The sequence below is a fragment of the Pelodiscus sinensis genome, chromosome 4 (assembly GCF_049634645.1).
Source record: "Pelodiscus sinensis isolate JC-2024 chromosome 4, ASM4963464v1, whole genome shotgun sequence".
In the NCBI taxonomy this organism is placed as follows: domain Eukaryota; kingdom Metazoa; phylum Chordata; order Testudines; family Trionychidae; genus Pelodiscus; species Pelodiscus sinensis.
The window spans coordinates 47,917,697-47,937,473 of NC_134714.1; the positions used below are offsets into that span (position 1 = coordinate 47,917,697).

The 19,777-nt window shown below is 42.1% G+C and overlaps 2 protein-coding genes across 7 annotated transcripts in view; one reads left to right on the forward strand and one right to left on the reverse strand.

The window, feature by feature from the left end:
* The window catches only part of RALGAPA1 (Ral GTPase activating protein catalytic subunit alpha 1), a 230,850-nt gene extending 218,978 nt beyond the window's left edge, over nucleotides 1-11,872 (forward strand). For 5 of the 6 annotated variants that reach the window (XM_014570781.3, XM_014570782.3, XM_006117691.3 and 2 more), the window contains 2 exons: nucleotides 1,057-1,181; nucleotides 10,555-11,872. In XM_014570781.3, the coding sequence (XP_014426267.2) occupies nucleotides 1,057-1,181; nucleotides 10,555-10,706 (277 nt within the window). In that variant the 3' untranslated portion in view covers nucleotides 10,707-11,872. Of the gene's footprint in view, nucleotides 1-1,056; nucleotides 1,182-1,855; nucleotides 1,887-10,554 lie in introns of all 6 variants that reach the window. The other variant, XM_014570783.3, reaches the window with a different exon arrangement.
* On the reverse strand, nucleotides 2,122-16,737 carry INSM2 (INSM transcriptional repressor 2). The gene is made up of 2 exons (XM_075926926.1): nucleotides 15,359-16,737; nucleotides 2,122-2,250 (listed from the first exon to the last, which is right to left on the reverse strand). The coding sequence occupies exon 1, from the start codon at nucleotides 16,661-16,663 to the stop codon at nucleotides 15,362-15,364; it is 1,302 nt and encodes a 433-aa protein (XP_075783041.1). The 5' UTR covers nucleotides 16,664-16,737; the 3' UTR covers nucleotides 2,122-2,250; nucleotides 15,359-15,361.
* Nucleotides 16,738-19,777: the final 3,040 nt, after the last annotated feature.

The window sequence follows — 19,777 nt, forward strand, 5'->3', positions numbered from 1 at the left end:
GCTCTACATTTTGACAGCCATTTCCATAGTTGCTTTCATGAACAGCAGAAATATTCTCTCTTTTTCTCACTCTCTCTGTGCTAACAGCACAATCAGGCCTGCTGGAACAAGAAGCCTGGAGAGGGTTCTTCAAAAGCAACAACACTTCAAGATACTGGTCTCCCGTCAATAATATCAGAGAGGGAGAATGTGGTGAAAAGGAAGTACAGTATTTTGCTGTCAGTGCCCTCCAACACTCTGTTAGCCAGTATTTAGGTGTCCTGCAGCTTCTTAGCAAATATGTCCGCTTTTTTAATGGTATAATTGATTGAAGTTTTTATTTCTGATACACATTTTAAGCTATGTATTTATTTTAACTGCGTGAATTTGTTTAAGGATTATGGAAACAGTTATTTTTCATTGAAATATTTGGACTTTTTTGAGGGGAAGAATCTGTTTTGTTAATGATAGTTATTTTTCACAATATACCTCTACAAATTATAATTACAGAATTTTTAAAACCTAATCTAAAACAGTATTGTAACCAAGTCAGTTTGCTGCTTTAGAAAATAATCTGTAATCTTGGGCTGATTGAAACACTTTTGAGGTGTGTAAGAAAAGAAAGTAAGATTGACCTGAAGGCAATATGTAGCCTTATTCAAAGATATTTTGCTATAGCTGCATCCAGCTATTGAACAGTATTATAACTGAAATAATGAGAATCACATCCGAATATAACCTAGCCCAATTTTCAGAGGGAGTGAAGATCCAGATTTAGATTCAGCTCCATCTCTAATTAAAATGTTTGTAATATATGCCTCGCACTTAAACTATTGTTTTATTGGCTAACTAAAATAATATTGTGTAAAGATTTAAGAATAATTTAATTCATTCAAAAAATGCCATACTTTCAGTATTAACAAATGATGAATGGTCACTGAAATGTATAATATCACATACATTAATAGGTATGTTAACGGGAATAACATAGTTCAATTACTACTGTTCACTAGGCATTAGTGTTTAGCAATTGTGTAATATACCTTTAAATTGATCCTTAACTCTTTGGTAAACAAGCTATGAGGAGAGAGCTCGATATCTGCAAACAATTGTTCAACACCATCTGGAACCCACAACTTTTGAGGACTTTGCTGCTCAGGTTTTCTGTCCAGCACCTTATCACTATTTACCTTCTGATACAGGTAAGAAATAGTCTTTCCATAATGTTTAATGATACTTAAATGCAGTATCCTTACTTATAAAATCTATACATTTAAAACTTTATGTATTATGAAGACTGAGCATTAATTTAAAAATGTGTGATTTTATATTTACATATTTGAGCAACTGTGTTGTTTATAACCACAAGGGAGTTACCTTCAGTTCCTTAGTTTGTTGCCTAGCACTGTGATTTGATGCCTGGCATTAAAATTTAGCAAAACATTTTAGTATAGTAAATAGTTCTATATGTTTACAGTGAATGTTTATCACATGCTCATATTAAAACTCTAGGTACATGTGACATTTCATCTGGGCTGTGGACTGATTAATCCTTAAGTATTATTTCTAGACCATCTCGGAACCAAAAGCTTTCTAATCTATCTTGCTGTACTGTAAAAGGTCAAGTTGGAAGACACAGAAAATTTTGCATTCACCAACTTTTGTATTATCGATATATTAAGAAGCAACAAAATTGTTTCAGATCTTTTTTTCCCTTCCCAGTAACTTATCTGTTTTATAACAAGGTACTGCATTTTCAGTTACTAATAATAATAATAATCAGTAAGAAAATGAGTAAATCAAGGCCTTCCTGTTCTGATGATGATTTCGTGACTCCTTATGATTATTTCATTTATTTTATTTCCCCTCTTTTTAGATCATTAAATATCTGTTCTGTTTATCTGAAGGTAAGACAAAATGTCCAAAAAAACCCTCTGTTCTTATTACTTTTACTAAAGCACTAAGCTTGTAACCAAGTTGTATGAAATTTTTCCTTGTTACCCTTTTTTCACTCTAAAAACAATTTCACATTGAGAATTACCAGTACATTTTCTTGAAATTTTAGTCTTTCACTAATCTCAGGACTGCATGAAACACTAACAGTGGTTACGGGATTAAAGTAACTAATGGTAGACACAGTTGTTGATGTAGTAACACTTTATTGTGCTGATCTTTTGTTTCTCAGCATGAACAAGTAGTACTGGATGGCAGTGGTGTGTTTTGTACCCTGTACTGTCTTGAATTGATGTTGGTAGCCATTGCATAATGTTGCTGTAGGAGAAAAAGAGAAGAATATGTAACACTTCAAATTTTGTTGTTGATAAACTTGTGTAATTTTAATGCAAACCAAATCAAAATGCCACCATTTCAAATAGTCATGTGGGCCATGATTCACACATTTGCAGTGGAGTAAAATCAGTAGTTTTCTTCTCAAAACAATAGATGGAAGTCAAATGAAATTAGAAATAGTAAATTGATACTTTTTATATTTGGTTTCCTGGTTTCAAAAATGTCTAAGATCTTCAGAAATTAATTCTAAAACACATGTTATGTTGGTCCCGAAAAGATAAAGGAAAGCTTAAAGACACTGGAAAAGCATATGGGTACTTGATTACTTTGTTTGAAAATATTACAGTAAGTAGTAATATGATAGTGATATATAGAATAGTAAACCATACAGTGAAAGCTAGCGCATGTGCTCAAGAACAACAGGAGGCTAGATTTAAAAGCAGTAAATGTTAAACTGAACAGGTAAGCTAAATGGAAGAAATATGTTCAGTGACATTTTTTGACACATCTTTTAATCAGCCAGCAGACTTGATGGCTGCAGAATATTGATCTATTTGATATTTAAAACAGGATTTATAAGACATTTAGAAATAACATTTGCATTTACATTAGTGTTTTGTTTAAAAATACTCTGTGCTTCCTCCTCCATAATTATATTCAGTAGTTACTCCTCGTGGTTGGAGTTGCTTTTTGGAGTGGAGTGGCAGGGGTAACTCCTGCTATAGATAGATCATACCCAAGCATTTGTTTTTATATCTTTGTTTTCAGTTAAATCCCTGCACTAACCGGTGTGGTATGCACAATTTGACTGGTGCATCTTTGAAGGGGAAGGGAGTGAAGCCACCTTCCTCTGAAGTATTGATTATCAAACACTGTTAGACCAGTGGTCTCTTCTGTAATGGCAATTCCCATGTTTCTTTAAAAAAAAAAAAAAAAAAAAAAGTACTTGATTTTTCTTAATCTGAAAAATACTTTTAAAACTTCATTTTAGGTTACAGTTCTACCAAATGAATTAATTTTTAATGGCCATCTTATCAATAGGAATATTATAACTTTTATATATGAGTGTATATGCCATATGTGTGCTGTATCTATTATAGACTTCGTTTTATAAAAGTTAAAGCAATAGTTTAATCTCAGTAAATTGACTGTAGTAAACATGAGTCTCACTTTATAAATATTACCTATTTCTATGTATAAAAGCTATGTTAATACAAATATGATAAAGCAATATTGCCATCCCTGATCAAAGAACCCTGAGTAGGGAGTTGTTTTATTATTACAAATAAATTAAATTATGTAATCACGGTCTACAGATTAGTGATCATTGAATGAAAATGAGTGCATCCTACATAGCAGTTAATTATTTCTTTTAGCTTCACAAGAACAGAATAATGTGTAAAGCATAAGAGAAACCATGAAGAAATCAATTTGAGCAAAAGATCAGAAATGCAAAATCTTCCATGGAAACGAGAATTTTGATGAAAAAAATCAGTTTAAGGAGAACTGAAACAATTTTCAAAAAAAATCTCCAGGCTGACTGCTCTGCTGTGCAATTTGTGGAGCCAGCCAACTAAAGTAGCTGACCATCATGGAAGGTGCAGAGTCTACTAGGTGGCTGACAAGGGATCCTAAGCAACCTGCTAGACAGAAATCCTATGTACTGAATGAGACAGAAATCCTTTGGAAAAAATAGTATGTGATCATGTAATTCAAAGATATATCTTAATACATATGCATAAGAGGGCAGAATTAAGGTTACACATGCACTAACTTTTGAGTGCTTGACTTAATGATGTTCTTTTAACACAGCTGTGATGTGTGCAATTTCCAAGATTTTAAAAAAACAAACTGAAAAAACGAATTATTTTACATGGCATTATATGGATCCTTACATGGTTCATCAATAGTATTGAAATCTCTAGATCCACCATACAGACATCTGCCACTTGAGTTAATGGAGTAACTGATAGTATGTCATTATCCTCTATATGGAATAGTATTCATGAGGAAGAGGAGTACTTTCCTAGTGTGTTCCACAATTATTTGCTGACAGCAGAGGAGTAGTGAGACTCAGGAATCTCAGGTTCCCTTGGGTTCCATTCCAGGCACTAGACTGGTTTGTTGCCTAGTGGGAATGGACTCTTCTGCCCATCCACCTAAGCTTGACCTTTTCTATGCCATTCCCTTTAAACCTGTCTCTGTCCTACCTCTTTCCAACTCCTGATTTTTTCCTCCTAGTCCTATTCTCTTTGCCTTTCCAGTAGACCCTTGTCAGCCTTCTCATCCTAGACTCTTTGTCCAACCAGTCCTGGTTATCCCACAAAAACTTTTCATCTGATCTTTCTCTCTCCTTCCACCCTGGCCTGTAGTTGTCCCTGCCTCATCCACATTCCTCTTCAGCTCCCAGTCGAAATCTCCCTCCCTAGACTCCTCATATAATCTCAGTGTTTTAACTTGCTCTAGTCTCTGCCCTATCAGTCCTATTTCTTTCCATGCATCTTGCCTCCTCATCAGATCCAGATCCCACTGGATTTCTTGTGCAGCTAATACCAGTTACCTTACCACAACTTCCCATTTAATCTATCTTTTCACTCTCCCCACTGGCTGTCAGTCCCAATCTCCTTACCCAATAAGTCCTGGTTTCCCTTTCTGCATCCCACCAGCTTCCAGTTCCCCATCCCCAGCCATCTTACCCCAATCAGTTCCCTCCCAGACACACCCACATGCAAGCCCATTTAAGCCTCTGCAGCCAGAAGGACCTTCTCATGCCACACTGTGTGGAGTCAGCAGGGGAGGCTTTAATAGCACAAGAGCCCTGCCCACAGCAGTCCAGCCCTGCAACTGTAGGGAAAGTCCAGCTTCACCCTAACAACCCTGGTCTCAACATGTTCAAAGTGAAGACAAAATGTTCAGGGAATTGAGCTCCAAAGCTCTAGCAAGTCTCGCCTGAGCATGTACAAATTGATTTTTTTCAGAGATTTAAAACTTGGGCAGATTTTCATGAGCACAGTAAAAAGTACATTCCTGCACCATCACCACCCATTGCTAAATTTCAAGTCCTATTCCAAAAGCATAGAAATACTGGAACTTCTCAAAAAATCACCAGAGTTTAACATGGGAAAATATATTTTTCCTAGTCATCATCATGGGAACGACTGAACTGTTTTGGCTCAGATTTCAAGATAAAATCAACCAAAGCCATATCCACAATGTGGAAAAATTACGGGCCAAATGGGTGAAATTTGGCAAAGTGGTAAACAGCTGAACACCGATTCTTATTATGGGAAGTGTCTGATAATAAGCATTGTGACATTTTTTTTCTTAGTTTTGTGGGAAAACAGATTTTTAAAAGGGATTATTTTTAATAGTTTAATGTTTTGGAGAGCAGAATTGATGAACAAAATGAGTTATATGTCCATAGATTCTACAGAAATTCATGATATCCAATATGGTATATCAGTAACTCTTGGGTCCAAATTGTTTTCAACTCATGCAAAGGTGAAAATGTAGCTATATTTCCCCCTTTCTTGATCTAAATATTAATAAGCATCTTTTCTTAAGTACGTAACAAATAGCTTTTAAATTTGGGTCTTAAAAATGTAAATATAACAATGAAAATTATGTTCACAGCTAAAATGAGCACAACCAACTGAATGCATTTTGAAGCTTTGTTATGGTTGCTGAATATTCTAACCACCTAGCCCATCAAATGTCTTTAATCTAAAAGGTCAAATATCAGTCCTCCGAATCAAAAAATGAGGATGATCCTTTGGTAGTTGTCTTTCCTACTATTTGACATAATTGTTACCAGATCTTTTTCTCTACTACAATTTTCCACTTCTAATTCATTTGTCCAATAGGTTTTTTTCTTTTTCCTGAGGTTTGAACATATAAAGATGCCAAAATAATGTTTACACTGAAGTCTTAAGCTCTGAAGGGGAAGCTAAACTTACTAATTGGTAGCATGACATATGGAGCACATTGACAGTAAATTTAGTATTTTAATCCACCCACTGTTATCAGAATTAAATCCTTTAAACTGCCATTATTCTTCACTCTTCTGGTCTTATATGTGCATATGTAGAAAGCCTTACATGACGTCTTTTCTTCAGTAAACCCAAATCTGTTACTTGTATTTTAAAGTTTTTAGATTATAGATAAACTTACATTTTCTAATATCTGTCTTCATTAATTGTGAACAAAATATTATGGTCACTGGAGTGATTCTTTAATCAAAATTGTTATTTTGAAAATATTTCTTGATCCAGTATACTTGGTGGATTTTCTTTTAAAAGTTGGTGAATGTTAGAATTCTCTCAGTACTATAGATAAAACAACATAATCTGATTTATCCTTTTATGTACATAATACAGCTCAAGTGTTACACTGATATTTTTCCCTATTTCATCTTTTCAGCTTATTCCTTTTTATGCTAGGTGTAATTCTGAGCATATTAAAAATGTGAAACAGTAATGGTGAACAGAAGACAAGTATTTAACCATTTTCATAAACTTTAAAAAAGAGTTTAAGGTGAAATAATTGGCATGTATTGCATTTGTAGTAAATAAAGCTGCTGGATCTAGGTGATTTTATACAACTTTTTTCTTTTTTCTTTCTTTTTTCCTTGTAACCTTTAGTTGGTAAGTATAACTCTTGATTTCAGAGCTATTGCTTCATTATGCATACTAACCCATCATTTTCTTTAACTTGTAGCATGAACTGGAGATACATATAATGAAATTCTATCTGTTCTGTCTTCTGTGCTCATCTGTTCATGCCCTTCAATCTTTGCGGTTCGTGTCTCGTGTCTCACACCTGTTACTTTTATCTTTTCTTCCTCTTCCCTCCCTCTTCCTCACTTGTGTCCACTTCTTCCTCATCACTTCTTCATTCTCAACAAAGAAAGAAATGCTGTGATATTTCTTCTCCTTCTAAAACCTCCACTAGAAAACACTGGCCACATCAAGGTAAAGGGCAAAGGCTTGAAACGGAAGATCTTTCATGCTAGCTGTGAATGGCATGCTATGCAAAACATCCATGGTTATTTTCTAGTCTCTAATGCCCTTAGTTTGAAATGTTTTAATTCCTTGTAAAAATGGAACAAGATAGAATTTCAGAAAATGAACAGTGTGTGTGTTTCCCCATTTGCATTTTTGTAAAGCATAGTGCTATTGTACCATTGCAGATCATTTGGCAACACAGTACCTAGTTCATGAGCAGAGTTACTCTCACCAGCTAGGGTGCAGATAGCACAGTACCTTTTCCTACCTGTCACTTGAGTGGGTGATGTCAGTTTGAAAAACACAGGAAGTATTATGCAGTCTCTTTTGAGTGGACAGATGATGATCTACATCTCTAATCCATCTGAGTTGTTAACTCAATTCAGTTTGTTTTAGGTGCATACTTCTGACCTGTGTATGTGATTTCACTGATCACTTTAGGGCATCAACAATATAAATTACATTCAGAGATTTATATGTGTAGTGAAGTGATACCGTCTGTGCCAATAGTGGGCAACCTGCAGCCCTCAGGATAATCTGATTATGTGCCACAAAACATTTTGCTGACATTGAATGTCTGCAGACACCACCTCTCACAGCTCCCTGTAGTCATAGTTTGCCATTCCTGGGAATTCAGGCAGTGGCTTCCCAGAGTTCTCATTGGCTGGGAACTCCAGCCACTGGGAGCTGTGGGGGGCTGCCTTGCTGATGGTCAAGGTCAGCAAAATATCTCATGACCTGCAATCAGACTAACATAATGGGCTGCAGATTGCCCACCACTACTCTATGTATTGAGCTTATGCTGAGTAGTGGTAGCCTCAATTGTGATGTTGCTTGTTTATTGGAAAGAAGAGACCCTCTTATGGAGAAAATATAGGTTGAAATTCTGGTCACATCAAAACTTATTGGGAGTGTTACCTTTTATTTCTGTGGAATCAGGATTTCACCTATAATTTCTACAGGCTACAGTGATCAGTAAGGAAACAGCTGATGGGCTAAATCAATCTGCCAGGCTGTGCTACAAGTTACTTATACATAAGGGCTACGTCTACATTAGCCCCTTCTCCGGAAGAGGCATGTTAATTTCCAACTTCAGAATAGGGAAATCCGCGGGGGATTTAAATATCCCCCGCGGGATTTAAATAAACATGGCCGCCGCTTTTTTTCCGGCTTGGGGAAAAGCCGGAAAAAAGCGTCTAGACTGGCACGATCCTCCGGAATAAAGCCCTTTTCCAGAGGATCTCTTATTCCTACTTTGAAGTAGGTTCATTTCTCCCCTCTGCCTGTGGTAGAAAAGCATTTGAACTTCGGTGTCTCCACAGTTCATGAGAACGGCCTAACCTCTGGGCCATGGGATATTCTGATGTGGATCTTTCTCAAGCTTTTCTGCTGAAGCTGTTGCATTCATTATAATCACTGGAATGGAGGCATAAACTTCAGTCAATTCCCACATTGTAGGTGAGTCCCCTAACTACTAGGTGAGAGAGCAGAGGTACGCCCCCGTAGGGGAGTGCAGAGGAATGTTTGGGAGAGGAGCATGCCCCCACATGGTCAAGGAAAAGTACCACTCCAGCTTCCCTCCTAGCCCCAGCTGCCAGCCCCACACCTAGTGTTCTGTGTCAAATGTTCCAGCTAATGGTCAAACACCCAGACCCTAGCTGCCATCCATGGTCCCCAGCCAAGGCTTTGCCCCTGCCTCCAGCTTTGGCCCCGGAAGCCTTGGCCCTGTTATCCCTATCTGCATCCCCCGCTTTCCTTCTGGAACTGTGGACCTGCTCCCAACCCCAGTTGATGCAGGGAGGGAGGGAGGGAGGGTGAGGTGGGTGGACATGAGTATGGGGGAGCATGAGGTAAAAAGTTTGGGAACTGCTGCTCTAGAGTCCACTGGACTTTTTCATTGTCATTCATAGGAGCAATCCATAGTCAAGCACCAGGGAAAGAGCGAATGACTTGATAAGCCAATTGGTTAGTCCTAGACTATAGGAGACACAAGTTCAAGTTCGTGCTACATTGACTACTGAAGTATTTATTTGAAGGGAAAAAAAAACCAGCTTTAGCAGGACAGATTGTGAAAGAGCCACACCACAATAGCCCACAGCCCGGTGGCTAGGGCAATCTCCTGCAGTGTGGGATATGTAAGCTCAGATACCTTTGCTGCCTCAGGGAACCTGAGTTTCCCACATGCCAGAAGAGCATGTTAAGTGATAGCTAAAATTTCCTTTTTTTCCCATCCTTCTACGTGTTTTATTAATCAGTTATTTTGTTTACATGAAAATTCCTGAAATCAAAGGAAAACATTTCAAAATGAAATGCTTAATTTTGACTTTACCTAAACATTTTGAATTCTTCCATTCAGCACAATCTTTTGGCAAATTCAGCCCATTGACTAATTGTTTCAGGTCAGCTGAAACTGCATTTTTTGACTAATAAACTATCAAAGAAAAAAAATTCCCAACTCTGTTGTAGATGCTCAAGAGGGACTGATGAACACTGTTATAAATCTCTGCACACAGAACTAATTAGAGAGAATGCAACTTTGATCTCACATTTGTTACTTTTCCCTTGGTACCTTTTTGTGGGAAAGGATGTGGAGGACAGAAGAGTCAGATGGTACAGTTTTCATGAGTTCTTGAAAAAAGTCTCAGGGTTCACGGAAGGTGCTCAGGTAATGAGTTGTCTTCTCTAATCTTAAATTCATCTTGTTCCCTTTACAAAGAAAATTAAAAAATATAGCACATCCAATTAGTATGATGTGTTCAAGCTTCTGCCTTGTGTGTCTGGAACAATTTGTCTTCTGGTGCTTTTTACTAAAAATTTGGTCCTGCCAGTGAGGCCCCTCAATGAACTTCCCGCAGTTCTGCCTCTTCAGTTGCTTTCCTAGTATTCACTGCATGCTCATCAAGCTATTAGTCCTTCACATTCTCACTGCCAAGTAAACTCTGGTTATAGTTTGAATAATAACTCTCCATCCTTGAACAACGCTGTGCTTTTTACCCTCATGGCTAGGGATATAAGGTAACCCATTTCAGTGTTCTCTCGTAACAAAGATTGAGGTTTACAGTACCTTGTAGTCTAGTCAGAGAGATTTTTGGCATAGTTTTTGCTCTAAAGGTTAATTTGTTCTGTTGCTACTTTCATGTACAGTGAAGTTTCCCATAGTTGGTAAAGGGCTAGTGTATGTTATGCATTGATGGCAGAGATCCAGTTGCCATCTGTTCCCTGTCTGTAGATTTCTTACTGTGAGTGAGGAAGACTGTACTAACGAGCTTGATGTCCTTTACAGGCTTCTGCCCAGAGACCCAGCCAGGTGAAATACCAGCAGCAACAGTACAAGTGGACGGGACTGATTTAGCTTCTCCAATGTCTCCTCGGACTAGCAAGAGCCGAATGTCCATGAAACTTCGCCGCTCGTCTGGCTCAGCCAACAAGACCTAAACATTGAGAAACCTGCAGCTTCCTAATAAACAATGATCAGCAATCTCTAGCACACTGAGTCTCTGCTTTCAGTTAAAGGAAAATGTCCCTCATATGTGTGTCTCCCATAGCCAGCATAGCTTTTTCCTGTACATTTATTTTAGACAGTGACACTGGAATTTTATTTGTAACTTAATATTTTAGCTTTTATTATTTTTTATAAAACCCCAGGCTGCCATATTATTTTCAGTGTAGTTTCTTCTCTGCACTTTTTACCTTCCAGGATGATGTCTAAAGTAGCCACTTTTAGCTCTGTTATTAACCTCGAGCTACACACAGAATTGGAGACTGCAGTCATATTACATTATATTTATTGTGCCCCCATTGCAATTTTCTTGTAACAGAAAGAAAGAAATATGTACAATTTGAAAATGAATGTACAGTTTTAAATTGAAGATACATTTGTAACGTCCTTGTCAAATGTCAGTTATTGTTAATGCACAGGATGTGTACAGATTATTTATGTTAAAAGAATAAAATACTTTAATGGTCTTTTAGCATTTCAGAGTTAAAATGAGAGAATTTGCTAGCAGCACCAACTCCTTTACAATGTAATGTATCATTTCATAACTGTGCAGGTGATGCCATAACCTATGCCCAAATACCAGAAAAATCACTGTGCTGAAATTCTATTTATGCTTGGCTTCCAAATATTTTTATAATATTTGCTTTCTAAGTGGTATCAATGCTAAATTGTGTTCTATTCTAAAGCTGTAGCCTTTATCATCAGGCTGCTAGGTCTAGATCCTCTTTCTTATATAGCACTTTTCTGATATAAATTCATTGCTACAGTGATGTGTACTTTTGAAGAAAAGGGAACATACTCCAGTAGTCTGACCTGAAATGCTGTTTTTTTCTAACCATATAGATACAAATTAGTATGCACATTCCACCCACCCAGACGTATTTTCCTACAGGCAAAGAAATGCTCACATTTTGTTTTGAGTTGGGCGTATTCTATTATAATGAAATGCAGCATGGCATTGGTACTAACTGCATGTGTAAATATATCATAAGACAACAATAGAAATATAAATTATGTATTGTCATTCATGTAGTATCTACAAATTTGTATTGGTTAAAGAGAAGACATGCTATTTAATAATACAATAAAATTATTCTTACCACCTTCTTTACTATTCATTCCTCTGCAAAGACTGGACTCCTGAATCAGTTGACTTGAATCAGTTGAATTAGAGGGCTTGGTGTGATGTTGTTTTGTTTTCATCTTTACTAAAATTGGTGTAAAATCTTAGACCTCTAGCCTGAGCCCCTCTAAGTGCTTCCAACATGGATCATCTGACAACTCTTCCCCGGAGCCTCTAAACCCATGGGCTGTGTCTACACTGGGCCACTTATTCCGGAAAATCAGCCACTTTTCTGGAATAAGCTGCGAGCTGTCTACACTGGCCCTTGAATTTCCGGAAAAGCAACGATGCTCTACTGTACAAAATCAGCCGCTATTCCGGAAAAACTATTCTGCTCCCGCTCGGGCATAAGTCCTTATTCCGGAACACTGTTCCGGAAAAGGGCCAGTGTAGACAGCCCAGTAGTCTTTTCCGGAAAAAAGCCCCAATCGCGAAAATGGCGATCGGGGCTCTTTTCCAGAAAAGCGCGTCTACATTGGCCACAGACGCTTTTCCGGAAAAAGGGCTTTTCTGGAAAAGCAGCCTGCCAATGTAGACGCTCCTTTTCTGGAAAAACTGAAAACAGAATAGTATTCCGTTTTAAGCATTCCCGGAAATTCATGCCAGTGTAGACACAGCCATGGTGTCCAACACGCTAGCCACATGTGGCTATTCGGTTGTGTGTGGTTAGTTCTTATACAGTAGCCACTGTAATGGCTTCAGAACTGGTTAGACACTATTTCTCTAGACCTGTGGTTCTCAACCAGTGGTCCACAGGAACATTGTACAAAGTCACACGGCGTGAGCAGGCGCCACTGTTAGGCTGTTTTACACCATGTTCACAAGCACGCGGCACATCACCCATAGTGTCACCTAGGACACAACCGCATTGTGTTGCCAGTAACTTCCATCTGAGGCTCTGAGCATCAGTGTAGCTGCTGCCGTCGTGCTGAGCGGTTGCTTTTTTTTATCATGTCTCAAAAAGGAGGTGGTCCATGAAAATGTTTTGATTGGCCTGGTGGTCCGTGGACTGAAACAAGTTGAGAACCACTGCTCTAGACTAACAAGAAGTACTTAAAACAGCTCAAATAATGTCAAGCTGTGAGAATATTTTGTTCGCTATGAACTCACCATAATTTGGTATTTCCAGGAACATCATTGGGTGATCATGTAGAGTTTGTCTATTTTTAGTTCATTATATTTGGTTGTAGGAGCAAAGATTAAAGTTAGTGATGCAATAGTCCCATTTATTAAGTTTCTCCAAGAGAAAATTTACTTTAAGGAAATTAATGAGTTGCATAAACCATCCCTTAAACTTTTGATACTTTTTTTGTAAAGCCTTCCTGGAATGCCAAATTATGAACCCCTTCTATTTCTCAACAAATCACTGCAAAGATGCAGTTCACAGAAAATAGCACTCTTCAGATAAGTTCTGATTTAAAAAAAAGTGTTGATGAGCTGAACTTTTGCTTCAGAGGGAGTTTTGTGTGAAGATTTTCCCTATTGCTTATAGATAAGACTCTGGAGTTCTTCGGCAAAACAAGAACCCCCCTTCCCCCCCAGCATATTTGTATTCAGGAAACTAGTGCTGTATCCTTAATCTTTTGTTACGCAGGTTGCAGTACTGCATATATAAAGAGATACTAAACTGTGAAGAAATTACTGTAGACAGTGTAGAGAAAGCCAATCCAGCCATTTTAAATTGATTCTTTTGCTCAACTACAAGTGTTGATTATTTTAATCCATTTCCACCAGCTAGCATCAGAAAAAGGATTAGTTTTGTTTTAAATACTTGATTCAACTATCACGTTTGCCTAAGTTATCCTATTTTGAAGTATTTGTATGCAGAGATTGGGGGAGAGCTATCGCTATCCTTGCCCTCTGAATACCATATTCTAAAGCATTCAGGCATGTCCTTATAAAGTGGGGGAATAAATTGACAGTGTATTTACTAATGTACAGAGATTATCTTTTATTTTTCAATAGGCCACTTCACCTTGAATGGTACCTTAGAATGCATGTTAACTACTGCTAAGTGATCTGTTCCAACTTGTATTTGACTGGGTTTCTCAGAGTTGAGGAGGAGCTGTCTGGCGCAAAAGCTAGTCTTGCTAATAGAAGCTGGTTCAATAAAAGATACCTTGCCTCTCTAATGTCCTGGGACTCAGACGGCTACAGCAACGCTGTCAGTAGAGAAGGGGTGCTGATCTTTAGCAACATCTTAAGCCAGTTTCTTACTCTAAATGTAGCTAATGTTCACAACTGCATTGATGGGGCTGGAGTGTGAGTTAACTAAGAGGATTGGAGTTCGGTACCACTTGAAATCCTGGGCGCTGAGACAGCTTGCTGACCGAGCTAAGTGAAGTTTTCGTACTCTTCCTGCCTTTCGCCCTTCTGGATAAATCACAATGCAAGGAATGTACCCATCTCTGTGTAGTGTTATGACCAAACTAGCAACCCACTAACATCGCAACAGTTTTCCAACCTCCACTTGTTAAATAGGAGCGTTTCATCTACATTTGCTAGCGTATACAACATGCAGTGACCAGAAAATGCGCAAATAGTTAAGACTTTGAACAGTTCATCTTTTAATAGCCACTAATAAGCAACAGCAGACAGTACGGTTCATTCTCCATAAGTATTGCTAGTTAGAGAGGACTTGACACTGACAATATAAACACTTAACTTTGTGAACTTTAATACAGAATAAAGCGAAGACAACACTGCATAATAAATTATTAAAGTTGAGAGGCTGGGGCTTCTATTAAAACAGTTCAGCTACGCCAGTCTCCTTTTCCGCGAAAAATAATACTCCTTTTAAATATATGCGGCTGTATTTCTATCCTGGGGGTGAGACTACACTGCGTCAGTATCCGCTTTCTCAAAACACAGCCCCCGATCGACGCTTTTTAATGTTTGCGTTTTAAATTCAGTCATTGTATGAGAGACCTTCAAAATACTTTAATGACTTTCAGTGGTAAGGGACTCCTGCCTAGAACCTACTCCCCAACTTTACTGAAAACATGTCGCTTGGCACTAATTCTCTCTTCTTGGATTCACAGAATATACATTGCAGTCTAAGTCCATTAAGGCAGCAAGGATAACTCGTAGTCAACTTGTGGTTGACAAACTTTTGGCATGCTGGCAACGGGATTTTTCCCTGCCACTTGGTAACCTCCGCCCTGTCCCTTCTTGCCTGATTCTTTTTCCTTGGTAGACATGTATGTACACACTGCGACTTTCCATAGGAATTACAGCTTGGATAGGATTCATTTCGTTAACTGGCGGTTTTGCAGAATCCTATCAAATCAATTATTTACAACACGGCCGGAGAGTCTTTTAACACAGCAGACTACCACGAAATACACCCCTTCCCCCGGGAGCATTAGGCATTTCAACACCAGTTGAAAGGGACAGTGGAGACTGGGAAAGGTGACCGCTCAGTCCCTAGGTAGGAGGGTCCCATCAGCGCCCCTGCCCGCTTACACATCAGCAGCCCGGTCTGACCGCCATCTGGAGCAGAAGGACCTGCCTGTTCTCCGTGGGGTGGCACTTGTTGATGTGCCTGGTGAGCCCCGGCGAGCTGAAGAAGGTAGCCGGGCAGTGCTTGCAGGAGAAGATCTGCTGCTCCCCTTCCGGGACGCTGCTCTCGGGCTGCACCAAGGGCAGCAGCAGCTCCTCCCGCACTGCGTGCCACAGCCGGTGCTTGTCCCTGATGTCCGCCGACGGGAAGTGGGCCCCGCACAGGTGGCACGGGAAGGCGATCTGCCCCCGCTCCAGGGCGCTGTAGGCCGCCGGCCGGGCCGCCTGGTGGGTGCCGAGGTGCTTGCGCAGGTAAGCCTGGCGGCGGAACTTCTTGTGGCAATAGGGGCAGACGAAGACCTCGTCGGCGCCGGGGATCGGGCTCGCCCCGCCCAGCGCGCTCGGGTCCCGGCAGCAGGAGCTGTCCGCGGCGCTGGGGTGCTGATCAGGCTCGGGCGGCGGCGCCTCGGGGGCGGCGGGGCGCGGCTCGCTGCTGTTCTCCTTCCCCTCCGAGGGGCACGGGGCGGCCGGCGGCTGCCTGGCGGCCGGGCCGTCGGCGGGGCGCGGCTTGTGCCAGCGGCGGTGCGAGGCCAGGTTGGCGGGGCAGCTGAAGAGCTTGTGGCACTCGGGGCAGCGGTACTCCACGCGCACGATGCGGGAGCAGCGGTGCTGCGCCAGCGCCAGCGGGTCTGCGTAGTGCTCCTTGCACAGCTGGCAGATGAACTCGCCCAGCGGCGTGCGCCCGCCCGCGGGGGGCCCGGCCCGGCCCTCCGGCCCCTCCGCCTTGATCCGCAGCCCCAGCACGGGCGACGTGGTCACCTCGTCGGCGAAGCTGAGCTTCCGCAGGGCCTTGGGCTTCTTGCCCGGCGCCTTGGCCCGCGCCGGCCGCTTGAGCGCGGGGCAGGGCGGCTGGAGGGCGGGGAGGGGCGTGCGGGGCGGCGGCGGGAGCCCCGGGGCGGGCGGGAAGGCGGCGGCGGCAGAGACCGGCGAGCTGAGGCAGCGCGGGGGGAAAGCTCCCCGCAGCCCCCCGGCGCCCCAGCCCTCGGGCGCAGCCGGGCGGCCAGGGGCTGGCCCAGGAGCGGGCTCCGGGCTCGGCGGCGCCCCCGCCTCCTGGGCGGCTTTGGGCAATGGGGCGAAGGCCGGGCCGGCCAGCGGGGGCTCCTGGCTGGGGGGCCCATGCGGAGGCGGCGGCGGGTCCCGCTCCTGGCGGCGCACCCGGTAGGAGCCGCCCGGCCTCCTGCTCCGCTTCACCAGGAACCCGCGGGGCATCTTGCCGCGTGCGGGGCGGCGGCGCGGGGCAGGCACCGGGCGGCAGCCCCCCAGCAGCGCTGAGCGTCGCGGCACCGCCTGCCCGAGGTGCCTTTATACCTAAAGCGCCTATTGTTTGCCCCGGCGTCATCCTGCCTGCAGCCGGGGCGGCCAATGAGGAGTTGGAGCCCCCGATGGCTGGGGAGGGGGGAGGGCGGGGGAGGATGGGCTGGGAAGAGAAGGAGCCTCGATGTGTGGGCGGAGGCGGGGGCCGCGGAGCCCTGGCTGGAGCCCCCACGGGCTGCTCCGAACCCCCGCGCACTAGGGACAGAGGCTCTGAGCTGGCACCAGGCGCCCAACACAGGCCGTGCCCGCGCTGCTCTGGGGGCTCCCTTCCAAGGGGCTGGAATGACACACCAGCCAATACACCGGCCAACGCCAGGGAAGCCCCTTCTCTGCGGCTAAACCAGCTTAGCTCCCCGCCCAGCCCTGCTGTGGGCTGCCCTGGTCCTTGCTCTGACGGCTTCCAAACGTTACCTTGACCAGAGACCCTGGGGAATCCAGCCAGGCTATTGGTGATGCTTAGGCTACTGTGTCCAAGACCCCCTTAGCAGTCACCTCAGAGATGCTTCTCGAGGGGTGACCGCTCCTTAGAGCGAGGTGGGTGGGTTGAGGGAAGCAATCTCTCTTCCCTCTACGAACTCTGGAGATTGATCTGAAATCCCACGTGCTTATGTACTGACTGTAGCTGGTTCTTTAGTGTATCTATCTCGCTATTTCCTCCCTGCCCGTAATCCCACTATCACTTACTACCTGTTCTTCAAGAACTTTTCCTCGTGGGCTAAGACAAATTAGATCTTTTCATAGCAGTGGGTCGAATTCACATCCCCCGTGTAAAGTCATCAAGCGAGGTGAATTTATTCCAACCCAATACATCAGGAAAAGAGGTGCACTCAATAGGAAATCCTCTGCTCCCAGCCTTGCAAAGTATCCTCCTCCTGAAAAGGTAGGTGAAATATATCGGTGTGAGGGATTGAGGTCGTTTTCTCTTTAATTACCAGGTTACCCCATCTCATTGTCATGTCTCTACTCTACATATAGTTTGCTAAGCTTCAGAGGTGTCAGGGTGGATGTGGATAAGAAAGTGAGAAACTATTCTTGGTATCCACCTCCACCCTGGTTGAACTAGCTCTTATATAACACTCCCATCTCTGTATCGCTACGATTTCTTTCCTTTTCTTTAACTTTCTTCATCTGACAAGTGAGTTGCAACTCAGGAGAGCTTATGCCATGATAAAATTGTTAGTCTTTAAGGTGCCATGGAACTCCTTGCTGTAGTTTTCTAAGGTAGGTTTTTATTCCTACCTGCATATGGCAACAGGAGGCATATGCAGTTACCCTTCCCCCCATCCAATGTTCCTTGGGAAAAGCAGCACTCCAGGACTTTGTAAAGGTGGAGGACTGACCTTGATGTTTGAAAGAGATCATACTGGCTCAGCTACACGTGACTTGGTCAGTAAGTTAATCATCGATTTTTCCTTCTCTAGCTCCTGTCAAGTCCACCCCACTAGTCAGTGCAGGGTTGGTGGTTGCTGTTGTACATTTATTTGTTAGTGCTTTGTCCAGTCTAATCTGAAATTATCAAAGCTGTCCCCAGTTGCACTTTAGGATAGAACTGGGGCTATGTGTTTGTCTGTCACTGTGTTTCTCTGCAGGGATGTTTCCTTTCCACACAGGCACCGGCATTCTCATTATCATACAGCTGCTGGCCTGCTTGCTGCAGCCTCACACTGTTGGAGAGGGATGTAGACATGGGACAATTTAACGCACTGAACTGCTGCTGGCTTGTTTTTTCATTTCAAATTATACCTCCTAAAAGGTCCAGGGGAAATGACCCTTGTCTGACAGCTACCTCACCTTCGTTAAAGGTCAAATTAGTTAGTGATTTCACCAGAAAAATTACATTTTCTTAGCAGAAATTCTAAAGTGTCAATTCCTTTTACAATCCTAATCCAGCTAAAGTAAAATATTTCTAACTGAACTTCTGTTACACACAAAGGACAAAAGAGATTAAAATTAAAAGCACTTCTAACCTCAGAAAGTTTCTCTGTGACAGAAGCTATGTTAACTTGAGAGGAAGGAGCAGGTTATGCAGGTGGAAGGGTCAGTTATTAGGAACAATTCGGCATGCCTAGATGAAGATAAAAGGTGTTCCTTTAAAACTTATTAGCTAGAATGTTTTAAATAATATATTTTAAAATCCTAGTGTAGACAGGGCATTTATATTTTGATAGAAGTATTGAGCTGTGATGGAGATTCCATATATCAGTCTTAATATGAGAATTCATCTGTGATTAAAGAGAGAGGTTGTGTCTATAACTGCCAGGGCCTAACAATCCTCAGCTACATGTACACTACAATGTTTTTGTGCAAAAACAACTGTTTTTGCACAAAAACCTGCGGAGTGTCCATACCTCAAATGACTTCTTGTGCAATTAAATGGGCAGTTAAACAGCAGAACAGAGGGCTTTTTCTGCCATAGGTAAACCTCCTTTCCTGAAGCATAACTGCTTTTAGCGTTGCAGCTATTGCACAAGAAGGCAAGTGTGGATGCTCCTCAGGGGTTTCTTGCACAAGAAACACCTATGGGAAAAAGCACAGGTGCTTTGATGGCCATTCTGCGAATGGCCATCAGAGCTTTCTTGCTCAAGAGCATCCATGCAGTGTGGACGCTCACTTGTGTAAAAGCACATCGCTTTTGCAAAGTGCTCTGAGGTGGGGACATGCTCTTGCGCAACATGTTTTTGTGCAAAAACTCTTGTGCTAAAGGCTTCTTGTGCTAAAGGCCTCTTAAAATCAGGAATAAGGGATCTTTTGGAAAATACTTTATTTTCTGAAAGTTCCGCGTCTAGACTGGCGCTTTTTCTGGCAAAGCTCTGAGCCGGAAAAAAGCGGCAGCCATGTTTATGCAAATGAGGCGGGGGGGATTTAAATCCCCGCTTCATTTGCAATTGCGATGTGTCTAATTTGCATCCCTTTTATGGAAAAGGGATGCAGTCTAGACACAGCCAAGAAGTATGTAGTGTAGATGTAGCCCTCAAGTTCTAGGGTGTTCACCTGCCCTAGATTATCTGT